The following is a 19,395-nucleotide window of genomic DNA, read 5'->3' as shown; positions in this document are numbered from 1 at the left end:
ACGAATTACGGCGCGCTTAAGCACGACAACAAACAAATTGACCATTGGTCATATTAAAAAACCAATAACAGAATGAGTTAACCGACTAACCAGACAGACCGAGTGCCAAACAAAACGATTCGTTCAGCCGCCTGACTTACTAGACGTTAGTCTGCTCTCGACAAGAAGGTAATATCTGCGCGCATTACGCGGAATTGCGTAGATGCCGGGGCGCCGGGAAAAATATCGCGCTGGAGAACAGAGAATCCCAAGGCGAAATATCCGCAGAATGCACGTCGGGGAAGTGAGAACGATTTCTCACGGTCGCGCCTGACTAGTTGCGTTGGCTTGTTCGAGGATCGATTGTCGTGCGGCTCATCGATTAGTTTCAAAGTGACTAATACGACGCCGTTCAATTTGCAAATCCTCCGCAGAATGGGCACGCGCCAATCTCGTTTTAAAACGACTATCCAACTACGGAAAAGTTATCGTCCCACTGAACAAATTAATATCGCCTGGCTCTTAAACGTTCGAGTTATCATGTACCTCGTGGCCATACATTTGTTATGTGCGAATGAAATCAGAGACGTTCTAAATTGCGTTGGATTTTCGAGAAAATCGAATTAGAAGACGTTGATACATCAGCGGGAAAAGAGGAAAAAGAACGTGTTGGTAAGATAAGATGTGTATTCTCGGAGAAACCAGGTCCTTCGTTAACGTCGATCGGTGATCTCGGCGTGACCGTGGGAGAGATTGTTTATCTCGCCACGATATTCCCGAATCTCGTCAAGGTGCACGATAGTCTCGACTCTAGAAAACACAGAGATCGTTGATTCTTTTCCGTCGCGTTTTCTATGGAGAAGACATCTATTTCTTAAGTGTAGGAAATTTAAAATGAATTATTAGTTGTCAACCTAACAATGCAATTTTAAACATTAAATTAAACATTTAAAATTTCCTATAATTCGTTTCAATTTTCCAACCCAATAGAATAAAGATCTAGAGGTATATCAACCCTTGTAACTTGTCGCGTTTTCTATGGAGAAGACATTTATTTCCTTAGTGTAGGAAATTTAAAATGAATTATTAGTTGTCAACCTAACAATGCAATTTTAAACATTAAATTAAACATTTAAAATTTCCTATAATTCGTTTCAATTTTCCAACCCAATAGAATAAAGATCTAGAGGTATATCAACCCTTGTAACTTGTCGCGTTTTCTATGGAGAAGACATTTATTTCCTTAGTGTAGGAAATTTAAAATGAATTATTAGTTGTCAACCTAACAATGCAATTTTAAACATTAAATTAAACATTTAAAATTTCCTATAATTCGTTTCAATTTTCCAACCCAATAGAATAAAGATCTAGAGGTATATCAACCCTTGTAACTTTGCCTAGAAGCGTATTTCTTTTGCCGAGATAATATTAATATCTCGACACGGTATAGCGTTCAAACTTCCACGAAAGCGTGTATCTTTTTCAGTGGTAATATTAAGTCGTCAGGGTACACCTACGCCCTCGAGGAGAAAGGGGACGGCAGAGGAAACATCGGTACGCGTATTCACGTAGGTGAACCGCACGCACCATGGAAAATGCAAACGCGATAAATCTTCCTTCGTATACGACGCATAATTAGCTCGCTGCGCCCTTTGCCGACAGTTTCATCCTTCTTCTGCTTGGTAACGGGGGACGCGTTCCTCGAGCAGCGTGGCGAGCGCGAAAAAATACTTCGTTCTCGTTGAAGGCAGATCGAGAGGTTGTTAGACTCGCGATAGAACGCGTACGATCTACGATTGATTGATTAATAATTGAAAATACATTCTACGTACTCGATCAACGATATTTCCATCGACTTTCTCTCGCGATATAGCAAGCAAATGTATTAACAAACCAATATGCTTTGAGAACTCTCGCCAATTATAAAATCTTTTGTACAAATCGAGCATCTGGCCTATCGTAAGCTGATGCATGTTCAGCAGCTAGTATTTTCACTCGCGCCAAGGGCGTAAAAAAGAAGAGGAGATACGCGTTATTTATGGGGTGACCCGATAATTAAGGTCGGCATCGCGCGAGCAGAGAAACAGCGCGTCGACGCAATCGCGAATAAATCATTTCGCGACGAACGAGTCGGGCGTGGCCGTCGAGGAAGAGGGTTAATGCGGATCGCAAGGCTGCCCGCGACAATTCATTCGCTTGTTCTCTCTCGTTCCGTTTGCACCTGGTTTAACGGTACCCCGACGATTGGCCGACTCGCCGCGATTGCAGTATCACGTTCGGCCTGCGTGTTAATGCATTGTTGATGAGCGATGCGAACGATGTCGTTCAGGTGGCTGAAGGAAACGAGGGACGATGCGCTCGAAGGTTACAACGTAGCGGAAATTCGTGTGTTTGTTGCGCCCTTCGTTTTTATACTTTTTTCTTCCATTTTCTACGATTATTTCTAATCTTCCCGTTGATTTCTCTGTTTCTCTTTGAGCAACCCCTATAGCGATGAATTCCATTGTTTCATATTCAATTCTCAGAGATGCTTGGTCACTCCCTTATGAGAAATGCTAATGTCTAAAATCAAAGATCATCGGGAAAATAACGTTCGAACGAAAAAGAAAGAGAGGAACGGTAGCTATAGTTATCGCGGTGGTTACAAATGGGCGATTTCGCTGGCGCATGGAGAAAAATACGGATAATGCGCGTCGTAACAGGTGGAAACGGCGCATCTCCGGTTTCGTTGATGATGCAGTGTTCACGATACAACGCGTAATTTGGCAGCGAGCTTCGTATATTGCGGAGTAAATTACAGGTTCGTTAAATGAAACATCATTCTCGCGGGCTGGATACCGCGCAGTTTCAGCTACTTATTACTATTTAATAGGATATTATGCGTCAGTATACCGGGAAAATGGATAAATTTCACCCGGCACCGATGATAAATTGTTCATTAATGAACGCTTCCGATCGTATCAATCATTCGAAGTTAATCTGCCTATAAAGTCGAAAGCGAAACTATCGACAATGTAATGACGGAAATTGATCCGTTTATCGATAAAAGTACATATATTTAGAAGGGGAATATATAACGCAAGTGGGAAATGCGATCGACACTCGAAATCGGAAACAGTTTCAAGACTAAAACTACGATTTAGCGTGATATTCTATCGGCAACGTGTCGGCAACAGAACAGATAAAGATTAAACGAAATGCTGCATCTTACAGTGACATCGTATCTTCGACATGTGGATTTCTATAACCTTACCTGTAATCGAAGAAATGCACGATCTTGGGGTAAAAGAGGCAATAAACTTTAATTAGATGATGATATCGACAGATGACGGTAAACGAAACATCTGTAACACGCGGACAGAACGAAGAAGCGACATGAATGAACAGATCGAGCCGGCGAACTTTCGATGCCAAGCGTAAGTAGTAGCGAACTGTCTGACTTAAATTGGTTCACACGGTACACGTCGCTTACAGGCTTAACCTTTCCTATCTTCATCGATGAACCCATCTCGTGTGACAAGCAACGTCAGATTTCTCGCCGCTTCGATCTTAACCACCGATAGACACACCTCTTATTACCCGTTATTCATATTCGATACGTGAACGTCCAGCTCCACCGATATTTAACGCCACGAATGAATATTATTCTCAGAAATCAGTCAAATAGTAAAGAACTTAAAAGATCCTTAACTTGGATCCAGCAACGAGAACAAAGTTACATTATAATTAATGAGGATAACGGTGGTCAAAGAAAGATGCACGCATCTTCAGAAAGATCAGGGTCCGCGGTGGAAGTGACAAATTGAAAGGAAACACTGGCCAGCAACCAAGAGGCGGATAACCCACTTAGATAGGAGTCAATCAAAAGAATCGGACTGGCCGAAGAAACCCAAGTATCAATGTTTGTTCTCGAGGACGAGCTCGCGATAGATTGAGCTGTCACAGCGAAGATTACATTTGTCATAAGACATAACCGTTCTCTTCTGTTATAATCTATGATCACGCCGGCGATGTCCCGGGACAAATCGTGGCGAGACGTTGCGACGTCTTTACTTAGGCGTGGTTCACACCTACTCGAATCGCGAAGATGCTTTGTACCGCGATAAATCGATTCCTACGCTCGCGTCTTTGACTAATTAGCTCGTCATAACGAGAAGTTAATGTCGATTAATTAGATACTAAGAGGCTTGTACGTGGGATCTGGATCCATTGATATCCGATCCTATGAGTTCCAATGGAAATTATCTGCTCGTGAACTGAAACTAACGAAGCGACAGGTAACAGCGAAGGTCGTTGTCGGACTGCGAACTTTCGCGAAAATGTATGTTTTTATGTGCGCAATTAACGAAACGAAACCTAGATGAAAATTTGGATTTTAATTGATGGAATTGATTGAAATATTACGTGATAATGAAAGGAACAGAAATGGATTGTGAGTGAAAAACATCGTACCGAATAAGAAAGTTCCAGACTCGAAGATTACGTACAACACTTTGAAATTCACCAAGGCACTTCAAATTTTTGCGCAATTCTCCATTAAAATTTGCGACCGGAGATCAAAGTGTTCCAAAATCACAAGTCCTACTCGTCGATCATACGTCAAAATTATCGTTTGATCGGGGCAGCATATGAATGAGAGGGCGGTTGTGAACGTGGCCTAAATGGACGATGGAGGAGTCAGTGTTGCAAGCGAATTCCTCCGGGCTGGTTGCAAACGCGCTCATTATGCGGTGACATCTAAACGCGTCTACCGTAGGCCAACGTGGAGGATCACGCGATCGTTCTCGCAGCCGGATGTTAATTTAAGAAGGCGGCTCTTGAAGAACACGCCCCCCGCTGAAACCGAGCTGATCGAATCTCGCGTTCGACTCTGAAAAACGTCGTTTCCCATGGAACGATGGAAGCGAGGTCGAGGATTTATCACCGCTCGGGGGCCTCGCGTGACGAACGAACGAAAGCTTGCCGTGCGTCGGTGACACGCTGAAATAACGACTGACGACTCTGTCGGGTAATTGTTTCTTCCTTCGTTTCTTGCCACTTTACAACCACGGTAAATTATACGTTGCTCGTCGTTTTGTTCGTTCTAGATTACCGTGTGTTTATCCGATCATAATCTCTTGCATGAGATCAGATTTTCAGGAGATCAGGATTATACGTGTTAATCGCTTGTTACACTACTGTTACGTGCCTATCGCCATTCATAATAAATTTACATTTAATACGCAATTAGGAGACATTGAAAATAATACGTCTTGTTGACTCTTAGTCATCGAGTTAAATGCCGCGAGATCTTTCTTAAGTTTTTAGTTATGCAATGGGGACGTTTAACTTTCAGATACTCTTAGTAGATATCATTGAGCGAACCTCGTAAGCTCATTAAGTCTTAGATGTTTTTTTCTATAGCACCCTATATAAATTTCACATTTAATACGAAACGCGCATCTACCGATCATGACGGATAGTGATGAAGTATGTTTCAGGGGATTCGAAGGCATCGCTGGGAAGACTCAATTTAAATCTTCGTCGAAGTTGAAAGGCACGTCGCTATCTTAATCATTCCCGTGACATCATTGTACTTCCAGATATTGTTCGTACTTCCGCAAATTGCTATTAATCGCGGTCGATGATTAATGACGACAAGTCGCGAACCCGATATTCCTTGTCGATCGGTCGATGAATAATCGACTGGAGCGCGTTCGTTTCGCTCTATAAACCGATTATAAAAAGCGACGTTCGCGAACGATCGCGTTACTCATGTTTCTGCAGTACGCTTCTGCAGATCGTAAGAATCGAAGTATCAAAGAGCAAGAAACAGAGGAAAATGGAAATTAAAAGATTAAGTACAGCGTCGATATCGAGATCCGACGAATGCTTTCTCGTCGTTCTACGAAACTTTCTCGCTGGAATTCGATTCGATTAGATGGCGCGTGACTCGGTAAATGGATCTCGAGTATTTTGTCACCGGTCGTTGTTAATAAAACGACACGAAAAAATGTCGTAGCTATTTTAAAGACATTTCATGTGAAAAATGGAATTACAAAACTGTTTTCTAATTTAGCCAACATGTATACCGATCCGTGTAATGAAACGATTTATTAAGAAAAATAATTACCTACTGCAGAGGAAAGAGGCAAATAAAAAAGGATGCAAGAGAAGCACGGAAGATCGGTCGGCCGATGAAAATCGAACGGACAAATTTCTCGATTACGCGTACGCGCTTGGGACAAGATTCTACAGTGTATCGACGGAAGCGAGCGAGCACGATAGGAATCGCAGAGACGACGACGTGGGGATCGGCCAATCGCGGACGAGAAATCGACGAAACGGGGCGAGACGATGCGTCGAGTGTTGGTTCGCGGACGACCGATAATTATCGAGAAAACGCGTAACGCCCAGTCGATGATTAATTGAATATTAACGACACCAGTGTTGCTCGCTGTAATTAGGTTTTGAGAGCAACTTGTTCCTTTGACGACGTTGAGAAACGATTTTTAAGGTCGCGAGCGCCGAATGAAAATCACCGAATTGGATACTTTGTCGCGACACCTAAGATTCTCCGGGTGAAATTTTCGTGGCGACGTTCGGCAATTTGTCACGAAACATCAGCGACCCCGCCTCGAGCGAGGAGGAGATAACCGGTGGCAAAAAATTCCCATTAACACCTAACAAATTGCAGACAGAAAGGGGCCGATCGAAGCGGAACAAAAAATAGGCAAAATCGAGACTCGTTAGCGGCTCGTTAGCGAAACGATAACGCAGTTCTCGCTGAAGAAAATTGGATAAGAGAACGGATAAACCGTAGCGAACCAGTGAGTCACTTTCAGTCGATACAAGCTTTGCAACGATACCGTGTGAAACTGGAAGAACATCGATTCGATATACGTATTATACAGTATACAAGGTTGGCAGTAATCGTTTGTGGTGGATCGACGAAAGCCAGGTAACGCAGAAATTTCGGGGTAAGCTTAAAGGTCGTTCTCGCATCGAGACCGCCGTCACACGGTGGCAAATTACGTCGGCCGATTTCACGGCGGCCACCTCTTAAATGTCGGTCGTCAACTGACAGGCTAACGATCACGTGGCCGAATTGATGACTACCGTTACCTTAATCACAGGTCGGCAATCGCGGCTAACAAGTTAAGGATCGGGCCTGTGTAGTCGCGTGTTGTAACTACACGAGGCCATCGATCAGATCACGTACACTCCTTTCGACCCGACTCATCCTTCCAACGTTCTATGATCTGCGATCATTGGAAATTCGATCGCGATAATAAGCAAAAGATTCAACGTATATACGTTTAGCGGATTTTTTCCCCACCTTCACCTCGTATCTCGTCGATCGAAATTTCAAAAATTTCAAGTTTAAAAATATAGTCTGTCGGTACGACTCTGGATCTTATATTAATTAAACGTTTTAGTCAATACACGTTGATGACACCCGGTGCACCGCTAATGTCGTCGTTAAAGCATCCTATTGAATGGATCACACGTAACCGATGCAGTTGCGTCTTACGGCCCTCGGTCGCGTTTGTTCGACGTGATCGGCGCAAACGAGGAGATGTTCCTGTCGGATCGAGCGTTTATCTCCGATCTATCGATCCTGCGTGCACGCTCGCTTCGCTATGCCGAACGTTCAACACGGCTGTCCCCTTTCTCCTTCGCTCTTCTCCACGCGATTCCTCGTGGCAAATCACGTTCGCTATTTGCTTTCCTAGATGTTCCCTTTGTGAACAATTTCAACCGTTCAGACGTTGTAAATAATTGTAGGGATTAAAGCAAATTAAAAAATTGAGAAAGTTAACGTTGAAGTCGAATTACAGAAGTGGTAGCTGTACAAATGTTCTTTTGTATTCTAAATGCCTGGACTTCCAGAGAGGCTAATCAACCAACAAAACAGAGGGGTACCAAAATGAATCAGAGTCCCTGGAGACTCGCGACAAAACGAATTTCATCACCGCCAGTTATTAATTCCCGGTGCTGTGTTTTTCTTGGACAAGGCGCTCGCATGCCATAAATATGACAGCCATAAAATTCGACCGGTCACGTTCCACGGTTTTTCTCTCTGCCACGTTCTGTCGGCCTCCAAGGGCTCGAACGGTAATTTTTCTCTGCGTTACGCAGTTTATAACAATCTATAATACTCCTACAGCTAGAATTAATCTTCATGCTATACGTACGATCGATAGGAGATTAAATAGTTCGTCGTTTTTTGGTAACCGACTCGCGATCGTTTATTGCACGTCGACTACTCTGCCTTTTTCTTGGACGATACAACCTTTGAAATATCACCTAAGACAATTGCGAGAATTTCTCAGTCGTCTGAGATACTTCTCCTCGTAGAATGAAAAATCTCCTGTGTAATTACATGTCTGTAATTACATAGTGTAATTATTTCCTTTTTCTATGTGATACATGAAAGAAGCATATTTCCCGCCAAATGTCTGTCAGTCTTCGAAATTCATAGACCGAGCGTGTCGGATTTTCTCGACATCGCAATGTTCACAAATAAAATCCTGCTATCAAACGGTTGCACCACGGCAGTCCGAGACTCGGCCACGAAATCGCCATCGAAATGGACGCGAGCAGATCCATCAATCCGCGAGTCAGTCGATCGATCCTATCGATCCGCTTGTCGAGGCGCGTAGGTACGCGCCAGCTCGAGCAAAGTACCGGGATTCCTGTCTCCCGACCACCGGACGCGATTCCTCTGGTTGTTGCGGACAAACGCGAGTGCGAGCACCCGCTCATCCGGATTACCCGAGGATACTTTCCCACGGGTTTTTCACGGCCGACCTTTTTCCACAGCCAGCGACGTCCACTCTCCCTGATGACTCTCGCGCTTCCATTATCTCGATCGAGCATCTACGATAGCGATTGAATATTGTTGTTTCCGAGAAACCATCCTGGAGGATTCCGGGAAATTGTGAGACTTATTGCGAATGGATAGAGAGACCGTGACGTGGAAATTGCCGGTAGAATACCGTCAAGATTCCCCGGAGGATCGTTAAGGAATATCACGAGCCGTGACGAAGTATTTATTTACAGATGTCAACCCCTTTTTCTTTCATCGTGCAACCTAATTTCTCGGCCGTATGCTCATTCCGAAATAAGACACGTATCATCGACGACGTTACAGAAAAGGTATAAATAATACTAATATCGAGGTTCTTCGTTCGGGACACACACTCTGCGAAAGGAAACCACCGATTGGGCATTAATTCGCGATGTAGCCTAATTAAAGCCACCTAAATCTCTCCCACCGTATCGCATCGATGCCCGGTGATCTTTTATACATCGGGTCGGGTCGGCGAAGAATTCATGTTTTGCGCTTGTAACGAAGCGATCGTGGATGGTAAAACGACTAGACGGAGAGTCGACGCCCGATCCTCGGGATGAATATGAAGCCATAGATTATTCGTTTGCGCTCATCAATCTGCACCTTTTTCCCCAGGTTGTGCGGGGGGAACGACGAGGCGAGTTCTACGTGATCGGACGTTCCGTGGCTCCGATCCGCCAGGAACCGGCGATATTAACCCATTAACGTCTATAAATCGTCGCCGATGGAGCGTGAGTCGCCTGCAGAGAGCGTTTCGCGACGCGCATTTCCAATGCCGAATATCACGTGGTCCGACCTCGCGACGAGGAGTCGGGAGGTGGCAGAGGCGGCGACGGCGGCGGCGGTGCGACGAGGGCGGAAGAAAAACAGTCGCGTGCGCGCGACAGGGAAAGATAGCCTGTGAACCCACGTAAAACAAGCTGGAGGAGAACGCGTCACGTCTGCGGAACCGCTGCGGAAATGCCAGCTCGTGACTCCTTGGACGTCACGTGCCACGGTACCGTGCCTCGAGCTCCGTCCACCATTATTTCCCTTTCGCCTTCTCATTACCAACATTCAGCCAGCGGGCGACGCTTTCGATCGCGCCTCGACCTCGCCAGGAACGCGTTCTCAAGCGGCAGCGGCTTATTCATCAAGTTTGATAAGGGTTGAAAAGTAAAGGAGATTTTTTGGTATTACAGATGAATTTAGTTATTTAGCATAAAGTGATTCTAATTAGTTTTCCAATTATTTCGAAGTAAACGAAGGAACGAATAGAAAAAAAAGTGCAGTTGAACAGTTTGGCTTCTAAGAGGTTTATACGTGAGAGAGATTCAAGGTTCTACGTAAACGTGGCTTTGTAAACGCATACGTGTGAGTGAGTGTCCATCCGCAAGTGGCGCGCGTGCTCGCAATTGAATTAGTGGCTAGAGCTGGTTAGAGTCAATTAGAATTCTTCCACGATACAAATTGATTTTGATCGCGCGCAGGAACGACGGCTCGCGCATAATGTTCAATACGTCGTAAATAATTTCGACTACGCAACAGCCGCCTTGCAAAATAGAATAAACATCGTACGAGCTACGCGTTACGAACAGATTTCAAAGATCTAATCAAACGGCATGAAGACTAAGTCGAATTTAATTGGCCGTCGTATTTGCATGAAATTGGTACTTGCTCGAAGGGTGTGTCCGAGGCATCTGCAGAAATTTCTCGCGAACGATTCTAATTGATACGTTTCAGGAAAATCCGCGTGTTGCCATTCGTGCGCCAGGTGAAATGAATTATCGCCAACAATTATCATCGAGTGAAATATACGACGGAGGAGGTCAGCCGAGGTGAGCCTTGTGACAACCTACGATTATTTCCAAGCGCACGGTCTTCTAAACGTAAAGACGGAAGAGGCGCGCGCGCGATGGAAAGTGAGAAACACCGTAATTATCGTGGTCGTTCGGTTTCGATCGGGAGGAACCCTGACGCCAACCATTCAACGGCTCGTAGCTATTTTCTGCGTTACTTACATTCCTTCGATCGACTGAAGGTAATACTTGACTCAAACGTTCTTCGATATGTGAAAAGTTTGCAACGATAAGATGCTAGCTCCAATATGTAAATTGTATTTATTGAGAGAGAAAGAAAGATACATAGTATATATATATATATAATAGAATGTATAAAGATATAATTGGTTCTTATTGTTAGTCAAATAGTAATAAAGAAATCGATATAAAGAAAAGGGAATACTTAGTTTCTCTGGTTCTATAAGTATTCGCTTTGAAAGGTTCTACAATTCACAGATTACAAAAATCGAGACTCATCAGCCCATAAATCCTGTTGGCGCCGCAGCATCGAGCTACGGCACCGTCGATCGACGTATAAACGAATTTTCAAGAGAACGTTCAAAACGACGACGATGTGATTAATCGTCGGGGGGATACGCGTGGATTAATTAGCGCATCCGATGAGCGACAGCTCGTCGAGTGCTAAGAGAAGCGTGTGTGCTCAGAGGTGTTATTAATTGATCACGGACAGCCGCTAATTGTGACTCTATCGTGGCTGAAAGCGATCCGAGCACGCGCGTTTTCGGTGATTTACGAGTAACCGCGGTTTCACGAACACCGCCGAAAATTCGTCTGGCGCTTCGTAGTCTGCTCGCTTTGTCGTTTCGTCGGCCACGAGCGCACGCTCTCTCATCCTTCACCTTCTTTCCTCGATTTCGTTCCTACGCTTGATTGCGGGTGACAGGTGAAACGTTTCTCCGATGAGATAGCCATCGTTGACGATGTTCGAACGCTTAGTAGTTATAGATACTATCGCTGATAAGAAACAGGAATAGCTTGAAAACGACTGCGTGAATACGCTCGATGGCGTTCTCCTAAAAGTGAGAGCTTGAGGAGGCTGGGACTATAACGGTACAGATATTCGTTGCATCGTTGCTGAATCGAATTTGTTCCTAGTTGCTACTTTCGGAGAATCATTGGCACTAACCTATGCGCATCTGCAATTAACTAACTCGATATCAGGATAATGACGCATGCCGAAAAGCTTGTTCGAAAGCTTTCGAATCTCTACGTCATTTGAACGCCACGACGTTATGAAATTTTTATCGTTGATCGAAGGATGTAGATGAAAGAAAGGAGTACCGGTAATGCACGGGAAATAACAAAATAAAGAAGGAGTCGCGCCGTTTGCGTATAATGGAGCGGCGTTTTCGCGGTCGCGCAACCAATACGTCGTAACGTGTAACGACCGCCGTGTAACACCGCGCTCTTAAAGATAATGAGCGGTGTGATTGATCGTAAAGGTAATGACCATGGAAGCACGCCAGGCCCTGGACCAGGAGGAAAAAACTTGGCCCGACTCTGGTGCGATTTCCAAAACTCCGCGGGAGGTGCTCCCGTTACTTGGTTTTATTTTACCCGGGACCAGCCATTCGACGATAAAAACCGCCTGGAAGGAGCATTGTTTATATCCCCGTTAGCAACGTCAGCTCCATCGTAGCTCCAGAGAATTCGTTCACAGAGGCATGAGACAGTTTGTCGTATCGTATTTAACAGGCTTGGACGACCGATTATCGTTTAATAGGACCGAAATAAAAAGATAGACGCGATGAATAGTTGCATTTCAAATTAGAATACCCTCGAGGTTAGTTAGTTCAAAGAATTTTAAATTGTAAATGTCGATTGTTATTCATAGCTTGCTGATAGGGTACCTTCGAATCGCTAAAATATTAACTTCAAAATATCTAATCCAAAATGAAAAATGAGAAACAATGGTAGAAATGAAAACTCTATCGTTGTTTAATTATCGATAGAATAGTTCATGCTAACTGACGTACGTGTCAAAGAAGAAATAACAAACTCGAGTTACCCATCTTTCTATAGAACTAGACTCCTATGCACGCTGTTTAAGAAAATATTTCATCGTTTCTGAAACGGTGTTTACATAACGCTTTTTTCTCGCCTCTACTCAACACCCCGTATAATTACGACGGATACAAGTTCATTGGAAAGGAACACGGTCTCGTTCAAAGAGAAATCTCCCTCTGGTCTACGTTTCATTAAAAATCACTGCTACTAATGAATGGGTAGAATCGGTTTCCCGTCTCACCGGTTCCAGAGTCATTTCGAAGCCATTACGCTGGTAAAGCGTCGATAATGGACAAGCAAGGTACCGGCGGTCACACAACGGACGTTCGAGCGGATATTAGGTGAAAAACAGATCGGTCCGTTTGAAGATTATTAGTTAACGACCGTTACTTATCAAACGGAGAATATTGAATACCACAGTTATACAAGTAGTTTCTAGAGCGGAGACTTGTAGAAATATAGCAGCGAAGACGAACGTCGACTTTGGCCAGGATACGATTCGAAAAAATACGTCAGGAATAATTTCTTATTTTTTCCTTGCAAAGAGATAGAAATTTCAAAGGTGGAAAAGTACAGGGGTAGTTGCAGGCGGTAGCAAAGTACCGGGCGGGGGTTGATGCAAGCGCAAAAGGAGGATAAGTAGAAGGCAGCCCGGCTGACTATAACGTAGGAGATTTCAGCAGAATTCATGGTTGCTTGATTACAAGTAATAAACCGAGCGTTAGGACAAGATTTATGAGCATCTGCGGGCACCTATAGTCCCTGATCGCCACCCTGGGGCCTTGTTTCTGTTGTTCTTTTGCCGCTCGCGGTCGAACCGGCCCTCTTCTCCACACACCGCGCTCGAATCACGCGCGAGTACCAACGAGATTCGATTTCTTGGTCGAAAACGGGTTCTGATTCGTTTCATCGACAAAGTGAAATTCTTTAGAAGCATCACTGATCGAACAATAATTGTTTCTATTTCATTTTCTATAACTCCGTATGGAGATCGATCGAAAAATTTTCCACGAAAGGAGCAACCACTGCTTATCACCGAATCTCTCATCGAACGACGAACACCAGAAAGCGGACTCGCTCTGAAATTTCTATAACAGCGGGCAACGTGGCGGCAACGCGAGCCATCAATCCACGTCTACCGGTCCACCCACGAGCGAGCATCGAAGAAACGCACAAGCGGCGATCGTCTTACGATCGAAACTCCGGTAGGCAACGCGCGCGATGCATCATCCGTTTATCGTATCACCGGGAGCCGGGTGCTCAGGAAAGTCTGATTCTCGTGTACTTTTACGTGCCGTTGCACGGATTCGTCATTAGTTTATCTCGCACGATTCTCACGGGCGAGGGCGTATCAGCCGCCGAGCCTATACCGATTATTCTTCGGGACGCCTAGCTTCGTTTTGCGATAGCCTCGACACGTTCTACTTTATCAGGAACGAAAAAGCCGCGCCGTCCCGGCGGTTCGGTCTCTTCTCGCTCGTTAGCGACTACGAGCCCGATAGTCTCTGAGGAAACTAAGGATAGTTCTCCTTTGTTCCGAGTTAACTTATGGGGATCGTCGACTTTCTGTTCTCTATGCGATCTACTTAGATAGATACGGCAGAGACTCGGTCTTCATTCCTATCGTTGCTATCGAAACGTAAGTAACATTAAGAAAGTAGGAAGATTAGAATGCTTAGATTGCAGATGTGTCTCGTTACTATATGATTCTATTTTTTCTGGTTACTTAAATTTTTTATCCCTTGTTAGATCTCTATTGCCCTTCGATGCTCCTCAATTGTGTGTTCTCGCCATTTCTCATTACCATCGTTCTCTAAGAATCTCCTATTCTAGGCAAACCTAGATGATAATTCATGTACATCGATAAACTTTCGAAAAATTCTCAAAAGTTCTCCATTGCTGCGTCTATTTATTCGCGCGAATGAGACAACACGCGACTGCTTCGTTGTTATTTACGAGGATAATAACGATTTCCGAGTCGATACGTACACTAATCACAAATATCGAGAGGATAGTCTGGGATGCTGGGAGCTGGGTTACGTTTGCTTGGGTGGCCATCGCTATTCTCCACCAGCGGAGTAAGCCGTGCGCGCAACGACGTTGTAAATTGACGCGTTTACCGATAAACTGGCGTGTAGCGAATGAACTGCGAATTAATCAGCCGTCGGAGTGGGGCCGCGGGCTACGACATCGTAAACGGGACGGAGGAATATGTTTTATTCAAATTACGGTACAGGTGGACCCGTGCGCTCTGCCCAATGATCAGTAGGGATCTTTATCAACTGATCGCTGTGGATCACTGTGATCAACACCGGTAAATTATACTTTTCGTCGAGATTTGTGGAAAAGTAATCCCCCAGGAGAAATTACGAGACACCTGGAATGATCTGAGAAGGCAAATGGAGCTATTGACTCTTCGCAATGTATTTCACCTTCAGAACAGAATATTATACAATTAAACAAAAAGAATATTTAAGATCGATTAAAATAAAAATCGAATGCTCCTTAAGTGCTTAAGCGAGATATCCTCTTCTTGGTCTGCTACTTATTGAAAAGTTATTGCCATCGAGCACCTATAGTTAACGTGTATTCGATCGATTTCTGGAGCACATGACAGACATACGACCTTCAATAAGTATTATTTAGCGATACCGTGAATTGCAAGCGGGTATCTTCGAAATTCGCGGTTATTTTTCCGTACGGACATACGAAACGTACGCTCGCGGGTCTGTTTCGAAACAACCAGTTTCATCGAAACGTCCGTATTTACGCGACGATGCTTCAGGAAATGCGAGGTACGTATTTAGCCGGTCGATTACCACCAGGAAGTTTCGAGCCCTTGGGTGGTCGTGACCGAGTGCGCCGTTCGAAATTCTGATAAACGATTGAGAATGAGCCTAGGGATCATCGAGAACTTCTGTTCGATGTGTTTCACGTTAGCATTTTTCATTCGGAAATCGTTGATTTCCATCTACCTTGCATGCAAGGCTCGCGTGCAAAATTTACTCGTGTCAAATTTACATTTTGACAAGTTGGATAAAATCTAAGGTACTTTTAGATACTCGATAATTAATTAAGTCTCTCAGAAGCCAAACTGGACATCGCTTTCGTTTCATTTCTAACATCGCTTTTCTGTACCTTTTAATTTACGAAACTGATCAACGTGGTTTCCGAGTGGCTCGATTGTCATATTCATCGGCGATCGAACCACGTGTCCAGAGAAACGATGCAAAGGGAAAACTGTCTTACCTGGAACAGAAAGAAATAGAAAACTTCAGGAGACTAGCGTATCGTTTACGCGCGTTTCTTCACGCTCATCGACGCGTTCGCGTGGCTCTCGAAATCTCACGAGGCCAAAGCGGAGGCGTGAGAGCTGAAACTCCCGCTGACCGTAACATCGCCTCGTGTAAATGCGCGTGCATGTGTGCAGCACGCCTTTAAACCTCGCCATCAAGATTTATCCCCTGGAATATTATCAGGACGTTGGGGGAGTTCGATCGTAAAACGCTGGATCGTAACGCGCCAGCCTTCGAATCGATCCCGAGTCTCCTTCGAGACCCGGACAGTTCCTTGAACCGATTAAGGCGTTTCTCATTGAACTCTGCTTTATCTGACCTCGTGAAAACTCCAAGCGTTGTTCTTTCTATCTTTCTCGATATCGCTGACTCGAGTACATGGTACAACGTGTAATATCTCTCTTAACGTCGCCGGTATTCGAGCGCAATTACGGCGCACGAATAATTAACATCGGTGCCAAACAGAAACATTGACATGGACACGATGAAGAGAAAGAACCTTGAAGGAAGATGGCGAAGAGACTCGGAAATTTACAGCTGTACGTAAGGCGACAGAAAAAACGAAGATCTTTTACGAGCGAAACTCGCGATTCGATAGCGATGATCATCAGGCGCAATAGCACGTTTGATCGCGAAATTATGCGTCGATGGCTATCGATCTTGCGGAGAAGGCAAACAGCCCGTTCGTAATCTTAGCCTCTATTACGAGGGCAGCGTTCTCGAAGGTCTGCAAATCACTATCTTTCCCAGCTGTGCGAACACGGTGATCCTTTACGCGTGAAACCAGCGTATTTGCAGCATAATCGCGAGGAACAGCGCCTATGAAAGCGATCCCCGCACGTGGTAACTCTTCTGTCGGAGAAGGAAAGCGTGCAAAATCTGCCGTTTCATGGCGATACGCCGCCTCCAGCTATTCTCGTCAGCCAGGGAATTTACGTTTTGAATGGCGAATATTCAAAGTGACTTATGATCTCGTTGAAATTCGCGTTAATGCCCTAACCGCTTGCATTGTTCTATTTTCAATATGTACATACGTAATTAACGAGAAAGAAACTACATATAGGCTGTATAAAACGAAAGTATATTTTGTTCTTTTAACTACACGAAATACACGAACATATATATATAATAATAATAATATTCTGTCATTTCATTCGTCTCTATAACTCTATAACTGTCATTCTGAAATTAGAAATCTCATAGACCAGTAGCTTAACAAATTTTTATCTTCCCATTCTTCAAACACCGAAAGAGACGTCCAATTGAAAATGATGTCCAGTCATCGAATCGACTTGCTGCTTCGTCAACTTGCTTTCACCCAAGAACCGTACGAATCACAGAACAAACACTCGTAGAAAAATTGTTGGAGGTTGAAAATCGGAAACCACAGAGTAGGCTAAGTCCACATCTTGGCGAACTTGTAATCGCGAACATCGTCTTCGGTGCGGTGCGGCGCGAGGGTGCCGCTGGTTGTGTTGCGTAACGCTGGCGCCAGGCCGCAGCGCCGCGGGGCCCAGCAATGACTCACCGAGACGAAGAACACTGGCCGAGGCTGACCCACCTATCGCGCAACCGAGGACCCGTCCAAGGTGCCTCGGAGACAGTTCGTGAGAGTGACTTGTTCGTCAGGACGATACGCGCCGGCTGACCTATTTTTTATTCCGTTTTGTGGCGGCCCATTCTTATCGCTGCCTCTTACGAGCCGACCGCCTCTGGAAGGACTTCAGAGAGAGAGAGAGAGAGAGAGAGAGAGAGAGAGGGAGAGAGAGAGAGAGAGAAAGAGAGAGACAGTACCAGTTTGAGTTTTCTGGGGAAAGCTCGGTCGACCTTGACGCCAACTGCGATTCTTGACCCCCGAGGATGAAGAACACCTTGCTGCCACTTCGATGATGCTTCAGCGATGACTATATGACACTTATGGAGCGTAATTTCTATAGCTTGAAAGCAAGAGCACTTGTTAAGAAATCTTCAGCTCTTCAAAGGCGAATTTATTAGGACCAAAAGAAGATAATTATTCTTTAGTTTCTATTTGTGTCTCCATGACTACACGTAGTCATTGGATTTTAAGGTTAAGTATTTAGCAAAGGATCTCATACAGTCAAAGATATTTATTCAACCTAATATCGATTGTACGCTTTAAAAAGGAAGAAAAATCGCTGAAACAAGTAACACTAGGTTTGAGAACGAAGCCATGTATTACTTTTTCTTCGAACCACGTTTCAATCCTTCTGGTTCCCACAAATTCAAACCGCACCTGGTTTAAACTCCACCAGAAATTCAAATTGTTGACTCGTCTTCGAAATAAAGATCCAAGTGGCGAGTACAGAATCCACCTACGCTGGAACGATCGCGAAACTTTCAAAGTTACGGAGAAAGGCGAGCGGTTGGGTGAAATTCCTAGAGGTTGCGTAATCGAGATGGCGAGGGAGATGACCAGAACTAATAAAAGGGCGGCGGAGACGATCTCGTGGAGGAGATCCGGCGGCACGGGAGCCGAAACGACGACGGGGTCTTTATTGCGCCGGGCCAGGATATAAAACTGCGGGTTACAAGGCTGTGCGAGCTCTGGCAAAACAGCTCGCAGTCGAGAGAGCCGGTCCACCGGGTTCGCGATCTCGTCGACCGACTACTTTCTTTCTCGGCCTCACGCGGCATCTCACGAGCAGTCTGACCTAAATGATCGTCGAATGCTCGCTTCGTTCGGGTTACTCGCTTTTATTTTAACGAAGTTGTTGCTGCTCCCTCGCGTACAAGTTGCTTTTCGATAGTTCGACCTTGTATTCCATCCGCGCGTTAATCTATGAAAGATTCTTTTCAATCTCGAGAGCAACAGCAGCGATCGATATGATCCAAACGAATCGTATAGCGCGTAGAATACCGTGCCTTTCGACCAAGAAATCTCGCTCGTTATCGAGGGAAGGCAAAGATATCACGGCTGGCAAATAACGCTTCGGTTCACGAGGAAGAGGCTGGCGCGCGAGCACAGTAATATGAACGCGATAATATTAATCACGGTTTCTTCTCGCGGAAGGAAGGATTATTACGGCAGAGGTGCAATCTACTAGTGGTCCCGCGCGCATCTACCGATGGCACCGCTATCGATCATTCTCCACCGCGGCGTAATACCATTGTCGAGCATGACTAATTGCCAGAGTGACCGAGTACCACGCTTGCCAATTGTAATTAACCGTCGCCCCGAGTGGAGAAGACCTTCCTTCCAACTCACGAGGGATCCCCCTTGCTGTTTCCCTTCGAGGGACAGCCGGAAGATCGAGGATCGACCGAGCCACGGGAATAAAAAAACGATGAAATTCGTGCGCGCGCGCACGCCGACGACGACCCGTTATACGCGACCGGTCGCAGACTCTCGGTATGTAATTAGAGGATTCGCAAGGACTCACGGGAGCCGCAGCCCGTGCAAAGGCCGCGGCGAATT

The 19,395-nt window shown here is 45.0% G+C and overlaps 1 protein-coding gene across 5 annotated transcripts in view; it reads right to left on the bottom strand.

Annotated features, from left to right (window-relative positions):
- LOC100649623 (myocardin-related transcription factor B) overlaps window positions 1-19,395 on the bottom strand; it is a 237,475-nt gene that overhangs the window by 91,963 nt on the left and 126,117 nt on the right. For 3 of the 5 annotated variants that reach the window (XM_048407595.1, XM_048407597.1, XM_020863852.2), the window contains exon 1: window positions 15,802-15,912. The exons of the other annotated variants lie outside the window; for them this stretch is intronic. In XM_048407595.1, coding sequence (XP_048263552.1) covers window positions 15,802-15,859 — 58 coding nt within the window. In that variant the 5' untranslated portion in view covers window positions 15,860-15,912. Of the gene's footprint in view, window positions 1-15,801; window positions 15,913-19,395 lie in introns of those variants that run through there. 5 annotated transcript variants of the gene reach the window in all.

The sequence above is a fragment of the Bombus terrestris genome, chromosome 7 (genome assembly GCF_910591885.1).
Source record: "Bombus terrestris chromosome 7, iyBomTerr1.2, whole genome shotgun sequence".
NCBI classification, from domain to species: domain Eukaryota; kingdom Metazoa; phylum Arthropoda; class Insecta; order Hymenoptera; family Apidae; genus Bombus; species Bombus terrestris.
This window is presented reverse-complemented; position numbering and strand designations above follow the sequence as displayed.